General features: G+C 46.0%; 2 protein-coding genes across 2 annotated transcripts; both read right to left on the bottom strand.

The window, feature by feature from the left end:
• Positions 1-338: 338 nt before the first annotated feature.
• Positions 339-1,747, bottom strand: LOC127346029 (protein MITOFERRINLIKE 1, chloroplastic). The gene has a single exon (XM_051372562.2). The coding sequence runs from the start codon at positions 1,635-1,637 to the stop codon at positions 537-539; it is 1,101 nt and encodes a 366-aa protein (XP_051228522.1). The 5' UTR covers positions 1,638-1,747; the 3' UTR covers positions 339-536.
• A 985-nt stretch (positions 1,748-2,732) lies between these two features.
• LOC127346026 (PH, RCC1 and FYVE domains-containing protein 1) lies at positions 2,733-8,168 on the bottom strand. The gene is made up of 5 exons (XM_051372558.2): positions 7,884-8,168; positions 4,973-7,001; positions 4,746-4,892; positions 3,781-4,325; positions 2,733-3,278 (listed from the first exon to the last, which is right to left on the bottom strand). The coding sequence occupies exons 2-5, from the start codon at positions 6,890-6,892 to the stop codon at positions 3,149-3,151; spliced, it is 2,742 nt and encodes a 913-aa protein (XP_051228518.1). The 5' UTR covers positions 6,893-7,001; positions 7,884-8,168; the 3' UTR covers positions 2,733-3,148.
• Positions 8,169-20,079: the final 11,911 nt, after the last annotated feature.

Below are 20,079 nucleotides of genomic sequence, written 5' to 3'. Positions count from 1 at the left end.
TATTTGAGTGTTTGCTATTTTCTTATGGCTGGTACTGTAGTGGAGAGTTGTATTCCAACAATATGCGTTAAGTTGATGGTAAACACCAGACATTCAGGTTTGTGAGCTAAAACACACGCACACATACACTGATACACATAATAAAAAGAGTAATGTATGGAATGTTACTTCACAACTGGGTTGACATAATCTTTTGTATCCTTAAAGCCTAAGAAAGTATGCCCCAAAGTAACCAACTACTGTAAAAGCAATGACACATTCACAACTGGGGGTTCATATAATCTTTTGTATCCTTAAAACTCTACAACTGAAATGTACGCAACAAAATAACCAAGTACTAACCAAAACCAATGCCAGATTGACAACTGCTTCATACTGTAACTTGTTGTATCCTTCAAACAACTCTATAACTGAAACTTAAATGATGCTAAACTCGATACACTTAGCGGATACATCATCCGCATCATACCATAGCTAGGTAGGTAGGTACAAGAAAACTCCATGCTCCCAAGAGGAAGGAAAGGAGGCATACACATTCAAGCAGCGGCAACTCCGGCCTTCATCTCCTCTGCTGCTTTCCTTTCGCAGCCTTCAAGGTAGGACTTGAGGATGGCGAGCCTGGCCGTCTCAAAGGCGCAGTAGCCTATCGCCGCAAAGCACGCGCTGTGCAGGACCCTCGGCCCGATCCCCCGGGACAGACCCATGAGGCCTTCCTCGGCGATGACCTCCTGCATCGTCCCCACCACGGTGCGGCTCCCCTCGGCGCCCACCCTGGTCATGAGCCGCGTCTTCACGACGTCCAGCGGGGTGGTGAGCGCCGCCGATATCGCGCCAGCGAGGGCGCCGCACATCACGCTCTCCCCCGGCGTCAGGTTGGCGCCGTTGCTCTTGCTGAGAGCGAACGCCTTGAGGTACTCGAAGGACGAGTAGCTGAGCACCCCGGCGGGGAGGTTGCGGAGGAGGGTGGCAGCGTACCCGGCGTAGAGGCCGAGGAAGCCGTCGGTGCGGAGGATGTGGAGGAGCACCTGCCAGGAGCGGCCGGTGGCGGCGCCCGACTGGAGGCGCTGCGTGATGAGCTCCTTGGGGACCATGACGGCGGAGGAGGAGATGTTGCCGCTGGCGCCCGCGAGCGGCGGCACGAGGAAGGGCGGGAGGTGCGGGCGCAGCAGCGACTTGGCGAGCTCGCAGGTGCCGAAGTAGATGGCGGAGGAGGTGGCGGAGCCGAGGATGACGGCGGAGAGGCCGCGGTAGAGGCCGAGCGGGCCGTCGGTGCGGAGGATGTCGGCGAAGACCTGCCAGGAGCCGCGGGAGGCCGCGCCCGCCTGGAGGCGGGTTTTGACGGCGTCGAGCGGGAGCAGCGCCGCGTAGGTGAAGGCCCCCGCGGCGGCGCCCGCGCAGGCCCCGATGGCGGCCCGCGCGAGCGGGGTCGGCTGCGCCTGCGCGGGCGCTGGAGCGGGAGCGGGCGGGGCGGGGATGGAGAGCGTGGAGGAGGAGAAGACGGGCGCGCGGCCGTGGGAGGCGGGCGCGTGGTGGAGGAGGAGCGAGGTGAGGTCGGAGAAGAGGGACGGGAAATCCTGGGAGTGGCTGGAGGCGGGGAGCGCCAGCGAGAGCGGCTGCCTCGGGTTCGACGGCGGCATCTTCGGTCGCCGGTGCCGGTGCCGGCGCCGCCGCGAGGTGAGGTGGAGGGGCGGCGGGGATCTGAGATGGAGGAGAGAGATATTTGTTGGGAGGATAATGTGCTGCGCGACCTGGAGATACTTTACTAGTGTTAACTTGATATTCTGTTACAGTACTGTACAATTTTTTGCATTTGAAATCTAAACCCTTTCGTTCAAAAAATTTGTGTTTGCGTTGGAATTTCAATTTTTTCTTTCATGGATCTTGTCACATTTTATTATGAACATAGAGAGACCGTGGTTGAACAGAAAATACAAATGTCATAAAGCATCTCCACCAGTGACCCTACCTAAAATAGTAGCGGGCAACATACATACCGGTTATATAGGGATCACCAGCCACACACCGGATTTTTCTTTAATTGGCCACACCGGTTGTGCTCCAAATCAACTCTCAATACAAAGAAGTGTGACTGGTGGGCCAGAGAGTGGAAATCCAACATGGAGTTGTTGTGCCGACGTGCAGATAGCCTCCATTTTCACAGGGTTCCTTTGGGAGTATTTTATTTGGCATAAGATATGTAAATTTTTATTGAAAGCGCCGGCATGAGCAGTTTCTCTCTCTAAAATCCTCAAAGCACTACCGGCTATGGTTTGTGGCTCGCTGGTGGAGATGCTCTAAATTGCATAAATATGTTATTCGTGATGCATGCCATCTATTTATCATTTCTTATTGTTCTACTCCGTCAGAGTTGGAAATCATGAAGCCCCAAAATCGACTCGTCCCCACAAATATTGTCACAAATATGAGAAACTCACATAAACTCGGATGTATTCTCAGAGAGTGATACCACCGTTTGCCGTTTGGATAATACCACGCTAGGAACCCCTAAACATTGGTATAAATCTGCTAAAAACGATTTTCAACTTTCCTCACAACATATTGTATAAATCTGCTAAAAACGATCAGATAATATAAAAAATTCACCAAACAGTAAATTATGTAGTTTTAGGTTAAATTCCTGCATAATGATCTATCACATGCACAGATCATAATAAACAACATTTTATGTACAAATATTGTAAACCGACGAAGCTCCCACTTTATCCGCAACAAAAAAATAACCAGTCTTTTCTGAATAGACTCATGACCAGCTAAACCATTACTCAGAATTTGGTATATCAGAGAAATTCCTGCAGATGACTAGAGATTCTTTGTGAATTTCACACTTGGATCAGCTACAGAATTTAGAGAAAGAGGAGTCCAGGCTCTGAACCCACCATCCACCCTCTCTCACACAGACTAGGGTTTCACAGTTCCTATATTTACATTACAACAGGGCAGGGCTACAGATCTCACAAATGGACGATCCAATCGCGAAACGAGAAACAATTATCGACAAGATAGGAGCAAAACTGAATCTCCATATGCCGTCCCACACCGGGGACGGCCTCTGATACTATGGCCCCATCCAGGGCCTCGTCTCGTAGTCCCGGATGAATGACTATGCGGCAGCAGGTCGGTCCTCAGGTCACCGGGCTGACCGGGTCGAAGCAGCCGATGACACTCGCTCTGAGCTCCTCACGTCATACCGCTCGTACACCTTGTCGTGGTTCTCGTTCCACCATTTCGACGCTTGATGCTCGCCGAAGCGTCTTCGGCTGGAGAGACATTGGAAAAGGGAGGTGACACAGGCAGGTTAGATGCAGCTTAAGAAATGTGGACGCAAGAACAAGTAACATCTCATGGTACTCAGTAAGATCCCAGCACAGACTTTGTGCCATCAGATAGATTAGGTTGGCAGCAATTACATCGTCCTGTTTAATAGTAATAGAGAGGGTACAAAGCAATTTACTCCCTCCGGTTCAAAATAATTGCCCAAAAATGGATGTATTTTGAACCAGAGGGAGTATTTAGCTGTGTTGCGCAGAACATGTGGTGATTAGATAACTGAATGAGGGAATAAAACAGCCTTCTGTTTTATGTTCAGCCAGCTATTGAAAAAAAAAGATTCAGCCAGCTAGTAAAAAAGAAAGTTCAGCCAGTTATTCTGGGATGTCAGACTCAAGAAGTGAAGTTCTAAAACCAACCATATTTTAATTAATGAATGAAACAAGATCATGCAGTACTTAAAGAGAGAAGACAAATAGAATATCAAATTACCTGAAGCGTACCCTCTTCAGATCCCGAGTCCCATCAAGAAGTGTTGTCAGTGTTATGTATACACCTGGTTCATACTGTTCAATCCATTCAGCCTGAACTTGGTCACTGGAGAGTGATATTGTACTTCGAGATCTGTAGCCGTCCTCGCCACTTTGAAGGGACATAGTGTCCAGGTTACTACTATCGCCCGCTCTACTGCTTCCAGTGAACAATTCATCGCTGCTGCTATGTGCTCTTCGGTTTGAATGCTCAGAACCATGGGGACTTGACACCCTATGTCTGTGAGCACTCACTTCACTATTTTCACGAGTACTATCTGGTGACTTGTGTTGACTGGAGGTTCCATTTGGGTGCAAGGATCGTCCAGTGTTCAGGCTAGGCATGTTTAGAGCATTGATAGGCTCATTGCGTGACTGGTGAGTCCCGTTCATGCTAGAGTAGATAGAAGCATGAGACTCAATTCCATTTGGAAGCGCTGAGTTATTTGCACCATTGCCATCATAGCCCCCTGGATCAGGAGGCAGTCTTTCAGCCATATCCTTAAGCTACACAAGCCACAAAAAAGGCATACACAATAATCAGAAGGGGAAGAATTTCAGTTGCAGAACCAAAGAAACTGGTACTTAACATAAATTAAGAAAGCTCAGTTGCATATTTTGGCAGGTTATCTACCAAGTAAATAAGTTATTTTTTATTAAATGAGTCTCTGGATACTGGATATTTTGAGTCATTGCACTCCAACACTAAGCCTTTACCGCTCTCTCTCTCAATGTGAAAAATATGCCTTTTGTTTCTAGTAAACAGTCAAATCTAACTAGAAGACAATTAGCATGTATGAATCTTGGTATCCACAAAAATAAACAATTTTATGTGCAAGGAATATTGCTTGTATGGCCCTGTAGGCTCATTGATTCATGGGTTTCTAAGGAGATGAGCAATTGAGCACCAAGCCAAGTAAACATTACCTGTGCCGTTAGGGCTTTTATGACTTCCTTTGCAGCTTTGGACTTTGCAGATTCCTCCGCGACCAGGGTCATTGCCTCTTGTACTTTCTTAGCAGACTTCTGTAACTCAAGTTCTTGAACCTCACAACGGTGCCTCAGATTATCGACCTAATCAGGTGCATCGATTATTTTTTTGCAAACATAACAAAAACCTAAGCTAAATACTTGCGGAGAATAAAATGACATACCTGCCCACAGAGTCTTTCAACTTCCTGAGTTAACATCTCATTTTTCTTGGTAAGATTATCAGCAGCACTTTTCCCAATAGAAAGGCCATGAGTTGTTGGAACTGGTGTGGTTGAACGTGGAGGACTAGGCCTACGAGAGAAAGGGGAAACTGCCCTGGAAGTGTTTACCGATCTAGCTGCTGGTGTACGAGCTGTTCTTGGAACTGGCCTGTTCAGATCAAACCCACCAGATAAAGCAATATCTCTCAACTGAAGAAGTGAACTCGTTTGAGGAGATCGAAGAAATGACAATGCATCTGTTTTCTTCCCTTGTTTTGCTGCCTTGCTATCCAAACTTCTAATCATATCCATATTACTAGGGACAATTGCTTTAGCTAATTTAGCATCGGAATTGCTTTCACCTGAGTGGCGAGGCACATAATCTTTCCTCTTATTGGTTACACTAGAGTCTGTAGCATTGTTCAGTTTCAAAAAACAGGAATCACAAACACGATAAGGTTTTGCAGGATTGGGAGCCAGCGCCGCCCTCAGTGCCTTCCGAGAGGTGCACGCATTGCAATGAACATATCCACAATTATGGCAATTATGCCTCTTCCGGGTGAACCCAAATGGCTGCCGGCATGATGCGCATTGGGATTGCTCCGCTCCTGACATCAACTTATGTTGGCATATAGCAGCTGTGAAGTTTGCACCACAGGATATGTGCCTAACACCTCTGCCTCTCAAGGTTTCAACCACTGTAGGTATTTTCCTGTCCTCTATATCTCCATGGCCCAATCTCCCATTGGCTCCTCTTCCCCATGTAAAAACCTCACTCTTAGCTGTTAAAACTGCAGCATGGTAGGAACCGCAAGCAACTTGAACAACATGTTCATCCATAATCTCTTCAACTAAACATGGGAGCTTACCATCTGAGCGAGGATTTCCAAGCTGGCCATAAACAGTATTACCCATGCTCCAAACTTGTCCAGATGTTGTCAAACCCACAGTGAGACTATGACCACATGCTATCCTGTGAAAATCGTAATCAATAAGTGAAGCCACACATGTCGGCTTAACTCGCGGTTCCTTATCACCATGACCAAGTCGATGTTTGTCACCATCTCCCCATGTGAAGAGCTTTCCAGATGATATACTTGAACTTGACTGAGTCACTATAACTTCTACGACAGCTGCAGTGTGCCATACACCACATGCAACAGAAATTGTTTTCAACCCCGATAGAGACTCCACCTCCCTTGGGCATGAAATACTTTCTCGATCTCCATGGCCTAAAACTCCAAAAGTACCATCACCGAAGGTAAATAACTGGCCAGCTGTTGTAATCAAAGCTGTATGCCAGGTTCCACAAGAAACATAAGCAACTCGCAGACCATCCAGTGCTCCTGAGATCCTTTTAGGAATCCAGTGGCTTATGTCAGTACCATGACCTAAAAGTCCAATATTGTGTGTTCCATCTCCCCAGGTATACAGCTCCCCAGCTGTCGTCACAGCACAAGTATGAAACTCCCCACAAGCAATGAAATCCACATTGCAAACTGCTAATGAACTGACTAGACCGGGATGAATACGATCTTCTCGTGACCCATGGCCAAGGCGCCCTCCAGATTCTTCACCCCATGTGAAGACTTCCCCATTTTTTGTGACCAAAGCAGCATGTTTGACCCCACAATCCACATGATACACATCAAGAACTAAATTGGACTCCAAGGGCTTCGGCAGTAGGACATCATGCCTCACAGTTGACCTGACTACTGCATCAGAACCAGCTCCCGCAGAGTTTTCACAGATAACTTCACCCCACACATAAACGTCGCCTGAAGAATCAGAATCATCCTGGGCAGAACCGTGACTCGATGTACTAGGCGCACTTGAAGTGCTTACTCTGATAACATCTGAAGAAACTCCTTTATTGAGCATTTGCCAGTTGTCACATCTGACCCCAAGAGACTATGGTTTTAAGAACAGTACTGACACATATGGACTGCTATCACACAGGACTAAAAGGAATGGTCAAAATTTGAAAGACCTGCACATACATATTTAACAATAATTAGTTGACAAAAATTCATTGTATGACCGAAAATTGATATAACACAGTAAAGTAAATACAAATAAAGTTATCGGAAGAAAGAGAAGTGGAAATTTTGGACGCTATGGTCACAATGGGCAGGTTTATGGGGCACGAAACAACAGTACCGGACGAGGCTGAATGGCACCAATAAAACGAGGTTTATTGTGAAGGCAGATGCAAGCTACGCTAACATTAGGAAGAAAATATGATTGGGAAGCTCAAAGTACAGTGATGTCCCATGGCCATGAGAACACGGCTTAAGGAAAACAGGTTTCCAGTGCCATGCGCAACAAACAACCTAAAATTATAATCACTAGTCTCATATGTGCAGGCATTACGACTATGAAGTGATGCAGCTGACTAGCACTGGATTAGGTTTCTTAAAGGTCGAAATCAGTACACTCATACATAGCTTGAGTCACTCTACAGAAACCCACCAGTCTCTAAGCAGTAAATCAAAATAGCATCACAAATCAAGCCGCCCTGGTACAGAGCTTGCATCTAATTGATGAACGCATTCTCACAGGCTCATCGGCAGCAGCAGCAGCAGCAGCTAATTGAGCAAGCGAGACGGACATGAGCCCATCTTGACCACGAACATTTCGTCAACTGCAGAATCGTTCCCCACCAACCTAACCGGCGCCGCCCGATAAGGGCTAGGTCAAGCTCACCCATCCCAGAAACTGAATCACTGCTAGTTTCCAACTCTCCGTCCACTCCACCGGCGCAAGCAAGCAGACGCGGCGAGAGGAGCGCGGCTCCTGCTCCGGCCATTTCGGCACCGAACACACACGGCCTGGGGCAAAGCGCCGAACAAGAGCGGAAATTTCGCGGTACCTGTGGTGGGGGCGGGTCAACCGACGCCGGCCGGAACCCTAGAGACTTGGCTCCTCCAAGATCCGGCCCAACCAGGGGAGGAAGGGGGTAGCCTCGACCGGGTCGCCGGCGGCGGCGGTGACGGAGGGGGGAGTCGCCGGAAGCCTCGACCTCGCTTGTCGGGACGGCGGAGGTGGTGGCGGTGCGCGGCGGAGCGGGCGGAGACCGGAGTGGAGATGCCGCGGCTGCGCTGCTGGTCAGCTTTGCTTCCTGCCTTGCCTTTGCTCTCTGCTGGGAATGCTTCTCCCTGTCCCCTTTTTCTTCTCCGTTTTGTGCCGGTCTTAATTAAGAAAAACTGCACCGCTGTTACTGCTGCGCTAATAATTTTCCACGGTACTACTGATTTGAGATCGACTATTCACCAGTATTTCGAGATAATAATAATACTCCCTTAGTTTCAATAAACTGCTTAACTTTTTATAAATACATAGTTATATCCCGGTAACAGGAGACCGACACTGCCGGTGGATGCACCCGGCACTGCCGGCTGGACTCTTTCGACCAGCTGACCTAGGTTTTCTACAGGGCGGCACTGCTGGTGTCTAGAGGCCGGTAATGCCGCTGAATCATCCCAACGGGCAGAAATGGTTGAGGGGTATTTAAGGAACCCTTCTCTTACCTTAGAAAGTTGCTTATACCCCCAAGAGTTCATCCACCATTGTTGAGCCACAAGAAACACGAAAATCTTCATATCTCCTCCCTCAACCACCCAAATCTCTTGAGCTTTGGAGAATCGAAGGAGAAGACTCCGATCTACATTTTCACCAAAGCGATTTGCATTTCCCCTCATTTGCTTGAGGGCCCTTTCCTAATGTTTCATTTGAAAACCCTAGTTGTTTGTGGTTGATTTGTTCTTGTTGTTGTTGTGTTGTTACAGATATTGGGAGCCTCCAATTCGGTTGTAGATGTGTGCCCCAAGAACCTTGTAAAGGCCTGGTTTCCGCCTTGAGGAAATCTCTTAGTGGACATGTGAGCTAGGCCTTTGTGGCGTTGCTCACTGGAGAACTGGGTGAGGCCTTCGTGGCGTTGGTTAGGCCTTTGTGGCGACCACACCTCTCCAAAAGTAGGTGTACTTCCCCTCAAAAGGAAGGAACTACGGGAATCATCCATGTGTCTCCGCGTGCTCCACTCTCGGTTACCTCTATCCTTGATTGCATTATTATATCTTGTCTAGCTATATCTTGTTTAGTTATATACCTTGTCATCTAGGAAAATTCACATAGTTACATATCTAGAGAATTTACCTTTGTGTCAAGCCTAAATTGAAAAAGAACTAAAAATTGGGTAGCACCTAATCACCACCCCCCCCCCCTCTAGGTGCGGCATACGATCCTTTCAATTGGTATCAGAGCATCGGCTCTTATTTTAGGCTTAACCGCCTAAGAGTATGCCGGACGATGAGAATCCGGAAGGGGTCGCGAAGCCGGCTTCCATGGAAGATCTCAAGTCGTTGAAAATATCCTTGAGATCCTCCTTGGAAGCTAATATGGAAAATATGAAGAAATATTTCTCGGAGCTTCTAAAACCGGTCCCTCCCGTCATTCCCGTCACAGAGGAAAAGAACAAGGACTCTTTAGTAGAGGGAGATGCTTCGGCCTTACCTTCTACTACAAAGCCCTTGGATGGTGACCACTTAGCCAATGTTAAAACCCATAATGCTACTCCTAAAGCGGGCTTAGGTGAGAGCTACAATGTCGTTCCTTGGCGCTCTTCCGATCCCCCGGTTCCCACCCTCATATAAACAATATGGGTGATCCATGTAAGTTTAATGTTGAGGATTTTAATAGGTGGCAATTTGAGTTTCGCTCTTATGAGTGCAGTGCCTCCAATGAGCTTTGGAGAGTCATTCTTGAAGGGTACAAGCCTTTCAACGCTGACAAATTGAATAGAAGAGAAGAGGTTGATCACCAACTCAACTCTGTCGCCTTGAACATGATTCATCAAGCTGCGGGGTCAAAGGACTTGGCTTATATTCAGAACTTCACCACCGCCAAGGAAGCTTGGGATGGATTGTCTGAAATCTTTGTGAGAAGTGAAAGCATGAAGAGAAACAAGTATAGTGCTCTTCGGAACCAAGCCGAAGGGTTCATGAGGTTGCCAGATGAAGATCATCACAAGATGTATAGAAGGGTTATATCCATTAACGATGCCTTTCGTAATGTGGGTGCCCAACATATTGATGACTTTTGGATCAAGAACAAGTATATTGATTGCATGATGCCTTATGAACCCATTGATGTCAAGAGTCTCCTTGGAAGGGAAAGCTATCCTAAGCTAACCTCCTATCAAGTGGTGCACGAGATGCAAGCTCTCAAGGTGGCCGAACAAAATTCTCAAGATTCTCTGAATCGTGCAATGGGGATGGCAAGAGGTACAAATCTTGCTTTGAATGTCAATACGGTGTAAGAGGTGGACACTCAAGAACCATATAGAGCCTCTTGGAGCATGTCCTATCCGGAGGGTTTAGAATACCATTACCATGACCATATGACATTCCATGCAAGAACCTTTTGGGTTGATCCATCCAAAGTAAAAGAAGAAAACATCAAGAGGAACAAAGAAAGCGGGTTCAAGAGCTCGGGCCCAAGATCAAGATATTGCTTCAATTGTGGTGACAAGTTCCACTTCATCGCCGAGTGCCCATATGAGAATAGAGAAACTCGTGGTGGGTGCCTCATTCCCAAGGACAGGAGCAAAGATTCAAAGGTTACCAACAAGAGGCCCTTCATCAAGAATAAGAAGAACAAGAGGCCATCAAGGATTATGCTACTCACTAAAAAGGAGTATTCTTCCGAGGACAACAATAGTGATAGTGATGAAGAAACCTCAAAGGAATTGGCTGCTATTGCCACTACCACTACTCCTTCTTCATCCCTCTTTGAATCCCCCAATGAGAACCCTCACATCAAGAATGCACATTGCTTCATGGCAAGATCTTCCTTGGATACATCTATTGTGCTCTCAACTCAAGAAGAATATACTTTCGGGCAGGGGCGGAGCCAGGATTTGAGCATAGGGGGGGCGACGCTATGAATTATCAGCTGTCGCATAACATGTATATAGAAGCGCTTTTTTTTGGCAATGATGCTGAAGTTCTATATTTTTCAAGAGATGTAAGCACGAACATACATGTTTGACAATGCTCGGTTTAATTTACATCTACAGTATTCTATTAGCTATTCTACTAGGTGTGTGTGAGTTAATATTCTCACTACAGCCGTTAAAAAGTAGTGCTATACATTCCACAAATTTCTGTCCGAAGTGCATCCGATGCATTTCTCCACCCTTCGCTGCTTCATAGGCAGTTCCCACCGTTGATCGCACGTATCGTACACAATTAGTACGTAAAACATCGTGTGTGAATCAATTCCGCCTTAAAAAAGTGCTAGCTTATTTGTACAGTTCAATCCAAAATTTCAGAAAAGAAGTGCTCACAAAGGCTAAACCTATTTATATCTAAACTAGAGAAGTATTCCTAAACTGAAACAAAAACAAATTCGATTTATATCTCTCATCTTAGCACATGTAGGCATTATACCATCAGAGAGATCAGACAAAGCGATTAGAAGTACATACCTTGAGAAATTGATCCGCTGGGATTTTTCTGGAGTAGACGGCCGGTGTGCCAATCTTGACTAATACCTCGGGCCTCATGGAGCGGAGCAGACGTATTTTGGACGCTGACTTCCGGCCGTATGCCGTGGAAGAGCATGGTGAACGGCGGCAGCGGCAAGCGCCCAGTGCCCTAGCAGCCAGATGGGAAGATAGATGCGGCACCACTCACACGCAGCTTCGATTATCTGACCGATCGCTCGGGGTAGAGGAAATAGAGTTCGTCCAGGTACATGGGCTGTTCTATACTGGGCCTGTTTTCTCCGGTATGCAAAGGACCAGTTAATTAATAGTGGGCTAATTAAGCTATTACTTTCGATCATTTGCACATGTATACTAGTATTACGTTCTGGATTTTGTTGAGGGGGGCCAACCATTGGGGGGGTCTAGCCCCTGCTCGCCCCCCTGGCTCCGCCCGTGCTTTCGGGGATGATGATGATGATGAAGAAGAAGATGAAACTTCCAATGGGTTGGTTGCTCTTGCGTCCATCTCCACTACCTCTTCATCGCCAATTGAATCCCCCAATGACGATATTGACTTAAAGGAAGAAAATTGCTTCATGGCTAAATCTTCCGAGGTATCATCCCCTAACCCCTCTATGCCTAACATGCCAAATACTCTAGGGGTTGATCATGCTAGCTTAAAAGTTAAACAAGAAATGCTTGAGTTCGATGAGTTCATATTTAACTTGAAAGGTGACAACAAAAAGCATGTTGGGCCTCTCATGTCTCGTCTAGCACAACTAGAAGATATCCTTGATAAAAATGTCAAATAGAAAGAGAGCATTCTCTTGAAATTGCCTCTTTAAAAAAGGCTCTCGAGGAAGAACAAGAAACTATAGCTTCTCTTGAAGAGAAACTAGAAATTCTTGTAGAGCCTCAAGATGAAATTGCCAAACTCATCAAAGAAAGAGATCTTGCTAGGGCTAAGGTAAAAGTGCTTAAAAAAGAAAAGGCCAAATTTGGTGTTGATCATGAGAAACTTGTGAAGGATCTAGATGATCTAGACAAGGCTCACAAAGCCTTGAAGAGTGAACACTCTCTCCTCTCCAAGTCAAATGAGCAACTTCAAATTAGGCTTGCTAAATATGATGTGCCTAGCTCTTCTACCTCTACTTGTGATCATTCAAATATTGTTGAGGAAAATGCTAGGTTGAAGGATGAACTTGCTAAGGCCTCCTCTCCTCAAAATAAGCTATCTTTGGATGACCTCTTGAGTAAGCAAATGTCAAACAATGTAAAGGAGGGACTTGGCTACAATGCCAAGGCAATGAAGGCAAACAAGAACAAGGCCAACCCCGCACAAGAAAAGAAAAAGGTTGTCATTAGTGGTGATGCCCCAAAGGGCAAAGCCATTAATGATGATCATGCGGGAATTGCTAACCCTCACTATGTTTTATTTAAAGATTATTATGGTGATGTTTATGCAAAATATATTGGCCCTTATGATGGTTATATTGCTTGGTCTATTTGGGTCCAAAGACCCTTGTTGCTAACAAAAGAGCACCCATTGAAAAATGGGTACCTAAATCCAAGAATTGATCTCATGTAGGACTATGCCGCCGGAGGTTCAAAATGGGTGCTTGATAGTGGATGCACAAGTAATATGACCGGCAGCAAGGATCTCATCAAGGATTTGAGGCCCAACATTCATGATATCACTGTCTCCTTTGGCGATAATTTAACATCCGAGGTATTGGGTTTAGGCAAGGTTGTGGTTGCACACAACATTACTCTTGTGGATGTCATGCTTGTCAAAACCCTTGGTTATAATTTGTTGTCTGTTTCCGCCCTTGGCAAGATGGGTTTCGCCATCTTTATTGATAAAGATATTGTGGTCCTATTGTGGAGCAAGACTCTAAAAGTTGCTTTCGTTGGGTATCGCGAAAACAACTTGTATGTGGTGGACTTCTTGGGGGCCACCACCTCAAGTGCGATGTGCCTATTCGGAAAGACGGATGTGCACTACAAGAAAAGTTCTGATCCTCAACGTTAAATTTTTGTCAGGTATGGCCCCTTTTTCGTTGCCTATGGGCCTAAGCCGACGATATGGGTTATGTGGTCCAAATTGCGTCAGGCAAAGGCCTACCACAGATTTTTTGGTGCGTCGCGTTTGGGCGTCCTTCGGCCACGGAAAATCGGACCGTTGCAGAAGAGTTTTCGGGAGGCCGTTGACTGCTGACGTCATGCAAACTAACACGTGGCAGATGCCGTTAACTGTCAGTTAACGCCGTTAACCGGCTGAAACCCCGTGGTAGATGGTAGGCCCACACAAGGTCTGCCACGCCTTAAGCGGGCCGGCCCATTTATTTGCGGGCCGGGCCAGCTAACTTAGTTTGACCGGTCAACTATATAACTAGGCTAGTCTATTAGGTACTTGGTCCGGGCCTAACCTCTAAGGTTGACTGGTCAAAACTTAAATGGGCCGGCCCACTAGGCACGTGGGCTGGGCCGAATGCCTTCGTTTGACCGGTCAAAGGATAGCTGGGTGGGCCCACTGAAAAGGTGGGCCAGGCCGAATGTCATCGTTTGACCAGTCAACACGATAAATGGGCCAGCCCACTAGTCATGTGGGCCAGGCCGAATGTCTTTGTTTGACCGGTCAACACGATAAATAGGCCGGCCCAATAAGCATGTGGGCCGGGCCAAATGTCTTTGTTTGACCGATCAACATGCAGATGGGCCAGCCCAATAAGCATGTGGGGCCCACTTTCCTATTATCGGGCTGGCCCAGTTAGTAAGTGGGGTCCATGATACGTCTCAAACGTATCTATAATTTCTGATGTTTCATGCTTGTTTTATGACAATACCTACATGTTTTGTTCACACTTTATATCGTTTTGATGCATTTTCCGGAACTAACCTATTGACAAGATGCCGAAGTGCCAGTTCCAGTTTTCTGCTGTTTTTGGTTCCAGAAATCCTACAAAGGAAATATTCTCGAAATTGGACGAAATCAACGCCCAGGGTCTTATATTTCACGGAAGCTTCCAGAGAGCCAGAGGGGGACCAGAGGGGAGCCCTGGGGGCCCCACCCCACATGGCGGCGCGGCCAAGGGGGTGGGCGCGCCCCCCTATGGTGTGGGTCCACCAGGACCCCTCCGAGGCTGCCTCTCCGCCTACTTAAGGACTCCGTCGCGAAAACCCTAAACCAAGAAGCCACGATACGAGAAAAGTTCCAGAGCCGCCGCCATCGCGAAGCCAAGATTCGGGGGACAGAAGTCTCTGTTCCGGCACGCCGCCGGGACGGGGAAGTGCCCCCGGAAGGCATCTCCATCGACACCACCGCCATCTTCATCGACGCTGCTGTCTCCTATGATGAGGAGGGAGTAGTTCTCCCTCGAGGCTAAGGGCTGTACCGGTAGCTATGTGGTTAATCTCTCTCCCATGTACTTCAATACAATGATCTCATGATTTGCCTAGCATGATTGAGATCCATATGATGAGCTTTGTAATCTAGATGTCGTTATGCTATTCAAGTGGGTTTTACTTATGTGATCTCCGGAGACTCCTTGTCCCACGTGTGTAAAGGTGACAGTGTGTGCACCGTGTGGGTCTCTTAGGCTATATTTCACAGAATACTTATTCACTGAGTTATGATTTGAGTTGGATGTCTCTATGAAATTGTGGTGTGTTAGTACCTCCTATGAATGCTCACAGTGACAGCGTGGGGTGTTTATTAGTACTTGGGAATACATCTTTAAGGTTTGCTTTTGCAGCCCTACACGGTGAATTAGTGTTCATTATCCCACCAGAGAGTAGTTCAGAATAGCATAGTGAAGTGCTTATATTTATATTCCTTTATGATTGCAATGTTGAGAGTGTCCACTAGTGAAAGTATGATCCCTAGGCCTTGTTTCTAAGCATTGAAACATCGTTTCCAACAAGTTCTGTTACATGTTTGCTTGCTGCCATCTTTATTTCAGATTGCAATTACTACTTACAATCATCCATATTACTTGTATTTCACTATCTCTTCGCCGAACTAGTGCACCTATACATCTGACAAGTGTATTGTTGCCGGTGTGTGAGTGCTCGAAGCTATTTCCTTTAGATCCTGCAATTGCATCTTTTTGTTTCTTGTTTACACTAGTTAGGCATAATGGAAAACAACTGTGAGCTTTTTAATCTATTTCCTGAGTTAAGACATGGATTGTTTGTGTAGGGATTCGTAGCATAGAAAACAAAAAATTTCCTATCGCAAGAACGAAGAACAAGCCAAGATCCAATCAAGAAGACGGTAGCAACGAGGTGAAGATCAACATACCCTTGAAGATCACAAAGCGTTAACGAGATCAGATCTCGTGGTGGATGTAGACGATCACTTGCCGCTTGCAAAAGCGCGTAGAAGATCTTCGACGGTGCCACGAACGGGCAGCACCTCCGTACTCGGTCACACGTTCGGTGTTGATGACGACGTCCTTCTCCCCGTTCCAGCGGGCAGCGGAAGTAGTAGATCCTCCTCGGAATCCCGACAGCACGACGGCGTGGTGGTGGAGATCTCCGGCAGAGCTTCGCCTAAGCTATGTGGGAGAGAGAGGGAGGAGGGAACCGCTAGGGTTTCTGGGAGAGGGGTGCTTGGGGGGCTGCGGCCAAGGTTGTGGTGGTGTGACCGGCCAGCCCCTCCCCTCCCCTCATTATATAGGTGGAAACCCCCAAGAGTTGTAGTACAAGTCTTCGAATAAGACCCCAACAACAAAACCTACTATAGGTGGGAAACCTACTCAAGGAGGGAGTCCTACTCAAGGTGGGACTCCCACCTTTCCTTGGAGGGGGGTGGCCGGCCACCACAAGTGGAGTCCACCTGGGACTCCACCCCTTAGGGTTGGTCGGCCATGCAAGGTGGAGTCCCTCCGGGACTCCACTTTCCATGATGATTTATTCCGGACTTTTCTAGAACCTTCTAGAACCTTCCATAAATGCACCGGATCATTTCCAAACTTGGAAAGTGACTTCCTATATATGAATCTTATTCTCCGGACCATTCCGGAACTCCTCGTGATATCCTGGATCCCATCCGAGACTCCGAACAAAACTTCGAACTCCATTCCATATTCCATATCTACTTAAACGACATCAAACCTTAAGTGTGTCACCCTACAGTTCGCAAACTATGCAGACATAGCCGAGACTCTTCTCCGACCAATAACCAATAGCGGGATCTGGAGATCCATAATGGCTCCCACATATTCAACGATAACTTAGTGATCGATTGAACCATTTACATATGATACCGATTCCCTTTGTCTCGCGATATTTTACTTGTCCGAGGTTTGATCATCGGTATCTCCATACCTTGTTCAACCTCGTCTCCGACAAGTACTCTTTACTCGTACCGTGGCATGTCATCTCTTATGAACCATTCATATGCTTGCAAGCTAATCAGACGACATTCCACCGAGAGGGCCCAGAGTATATCTATCCGTCATCGGGATGGACAATATCCCACTCTTGATCCATATGCCTCAACTCATACTTTTCGAATACCTAATCCCACCTTTATAGCCACCCATTTACGCAGTGGCGTTTGGTGTAATCAAAGTACCCTTCCGGTATAAGTGATTTACATGATCTCATGGTCGAAGGACTAGGTAACTATGTATCGAAAGCTTATAGCAAATGAACTTAATGACGTGATCTTATGCTACGCTTAATTGGGTGTGTCCATTATATCATTCATCTAATGACATAACCTTGTTATTAATAACATCCAATGTTTATGATCACGAAACTATGATCATCCATTAATCAACAAGCTAGATATACAAGAGGCTTACTAGGGACTCCTTGTTGCTCACATAACACACATGTATCAATGTTTCGGTTAATACAATTATAGCATGGTATGTAAACATTTATCATAATCATAAAGATATATAATAACCATTTTATTATTGCCTCTTGGGCATATCTCCAACAGTCTCCCACTTGCACTAGAGTCAATAATCTAGATTACATGGTAAGGTACCTAACACCCATGGCATTCTGGTGTTGGTCATGCTTTGCCCTAGGGAGAGCTTTAGTCAACGGATCTGCCACATTCAGATCTGTGTGTACTTTGCAAATCTTTACTTCACCATCTTTGATGTACTCGCGAATCGAATGAAAACGCAGCTTGATATGCTTTAGCTTCTTGTGTGACCTTGGTTCTTGTGCATTGGCGATGGCACCCATGTTGTCACAATAGATTACTAATGGGTCCAATGCACTAGGAACCACACCAAGCTCAATAATGAACCTCTTTATCCATACCGCTTCCGATGAAGCCTCCGAAGCTGCTATGTATTCAGATTCAGTTGAAGACTTCGCCACCGTGCACTGCTTGGAACTCATCCAGCTAACTGCAGCACCATTCAATATAAACACGTACCCAGACTGAGACTTAGAGTCATCAGGATCAGTGTTCCAACTTGCATCGGTGTAACTGGTTACAACGAGCTCTTGGTCACCGCCATAACAAAGAAACATATCCTTAGTCCTTTTCAAGTACTTCAGGATATTCTTGACCGCTGTCCAGTGTTCCATTCCTGGATCACTTTGATATCTCGCTGGTCAAACTAACAAAGATGTGCGATATCCGGTCTAGTACATAGCATGGCATACATGATAGAGCCTCATCGCCGAGGCATAGGGATCCGATTCATCCTCTCTCTTTCTTCTGCCGTAGCCGGACCTTGAGTTTTACTCAAGACCTTACCTGGCAACATAGGCAAGAACCCTTTCTTGCTTTCGTCCATTCTAAACTTCTTTAGAATCTTGTCCAGGTATGTACTCTGCGAAAGCCCTATTAGGCGTCTTGATCTATCTCTATAAATCTTGATGCCTAAAATGTACGCTGCTTCACCAAGGTCTTTCATTGAAAAACACTTATTCAAATAACTTTTTACACTGCTTAATAGTTCTATATCATTCCCAATCAATAATATGTCATCTACATATAATATCAGGAATGCTACAGAGCTCCCACTCACTTTCTTGTAAATACAGGCCTCTCCATGACACTATATAAACCCGAAGTTTTTGATCACCTTATCAAAACGTCGGTTCCAACTCCGGGATGCTTGCTTCAGTCCATAAATGGAACGCTGAAGTTTGCATACCTTGTCAGCATTTTTAGGATCGACAAAACCTTTGGGTTGTACCATATACAACTCTTCCTCAATGTCACCATTAAGGAACGCCGTTTTGACATCCATCTCGCGATCTCGTAATCGAAAAATGCAGCTATTGCTAACAAAATCCTCACAGACTTTAGCTTCGCTACAGGTGAGAAAGTCTCATCGTAGTCAACTCCTTGAATTTGTCGGAACCCCTTCGCGACAAGTCGAGCTTTATAGACAGTAATATTACCATCAGCATCTGTTTTTCTCTTGAAGATCCATTTATTCTCAACAGCCTTGCGGCTATCAGGTAAGTCTACCAAAGTCCATACTTGGTTATCATACATGGATCCCATTTCGGATTTCATGGCTTCATGCCATTTGTTGGAATCTGGGCTCATCATTGCTTCCTCATACGTCGCAGGGTCTTCATCATTGTTGTCCACAATCATGACATTTAGATCGGGATCATACCAATCAGAGTGGTATCGTTCCCTCGTCGATCCGCGAGGTTCAGTAGTTTTCTCGTTCGAAGTTTCATGATCATTATCATTTGCTTCCTCTCCTACCGGTGCAGCTGCACAGAACATCTTCCGCATCGCGCTACTCTGATCTACGAGAGAAGGTTCAGTAACCTCGTCGAGTTCTACTTTTCTTCCAGTCACTTCTTTAGTGAGAAACTCCTTCTCAAGAAAGGATCCGTTCTTAGCAACAAAGATTTTGCCTTCGGATCTGTGATAGAAAGTATACCCAATAGTTTCTTTAGGGTATCCTATGAAGACGCATTTCTCCGCTTTGGGTTCTAGCTTGTCAAAGTTGTAACTTCTTTACATAAGCTTCGCAACCCCAACCTTTAAGGACCGACAGCTTAGATTTCTTACCAAACCATACTTCAGACGGTGTCGTTTCAACGGATTTAGATGGTGCCCGATTTAAAGTGAATGCGGCTGTCTCTAAAGCATAACCCCAAAACGATAACGGCAAATCAAGAAGAGACATCATAGATCGAACCATATCCAAGAGAGTTTGATTACGACGTTCGACACACCATTGCGCTGTGGTGTTCCGGCGGTGTCAATCGTGAAAGTATTCCGCATTTCTTTAAATGCATGCCAAACTCATAACTCAGATATTCGCCTCCGCGATCAGAACGCAGAAACTTAATCTTCTTGTTACGTTGATTTTCTACTTCACTTTGGAATTCCTTAAACTTCTCGAAAGTTTCGGACTTATGTTTCATGAAATAGATATACCCATATCTACTCAGATCATCCATAAAGGTTAGAACATAACGATAACCACCGCGCGATGCTACACTCATTGGTCCACATACATCGGTATGTATGATTTCCAATAAGTCTGTAGCTCGCTCCATTGTACCAGAGAATGGAGTCCTAGTCATTTTTCCCATTAGACATGCTTCGCATCTATCAAGTGACTCAAAG

Source organism: Lolium perenne, chromosome 3 (assembly GCF_019359855.2).
Source record: "Lolium perenne isolate Kyuss_39 chromosome 3, Kyuss_2.0, whole genome shotgun sequence".
Classification (NCBI taxonomy): domain Eukaryota; kingdom Viridiplantae; phylum Streptophyta; class Magnoliopsida; order Poales; family Poaceae; genus Lolium; species Lolium perenne.
This window is presented reverse-complemented; position numbering and strand designations above follow the sequence as displayed.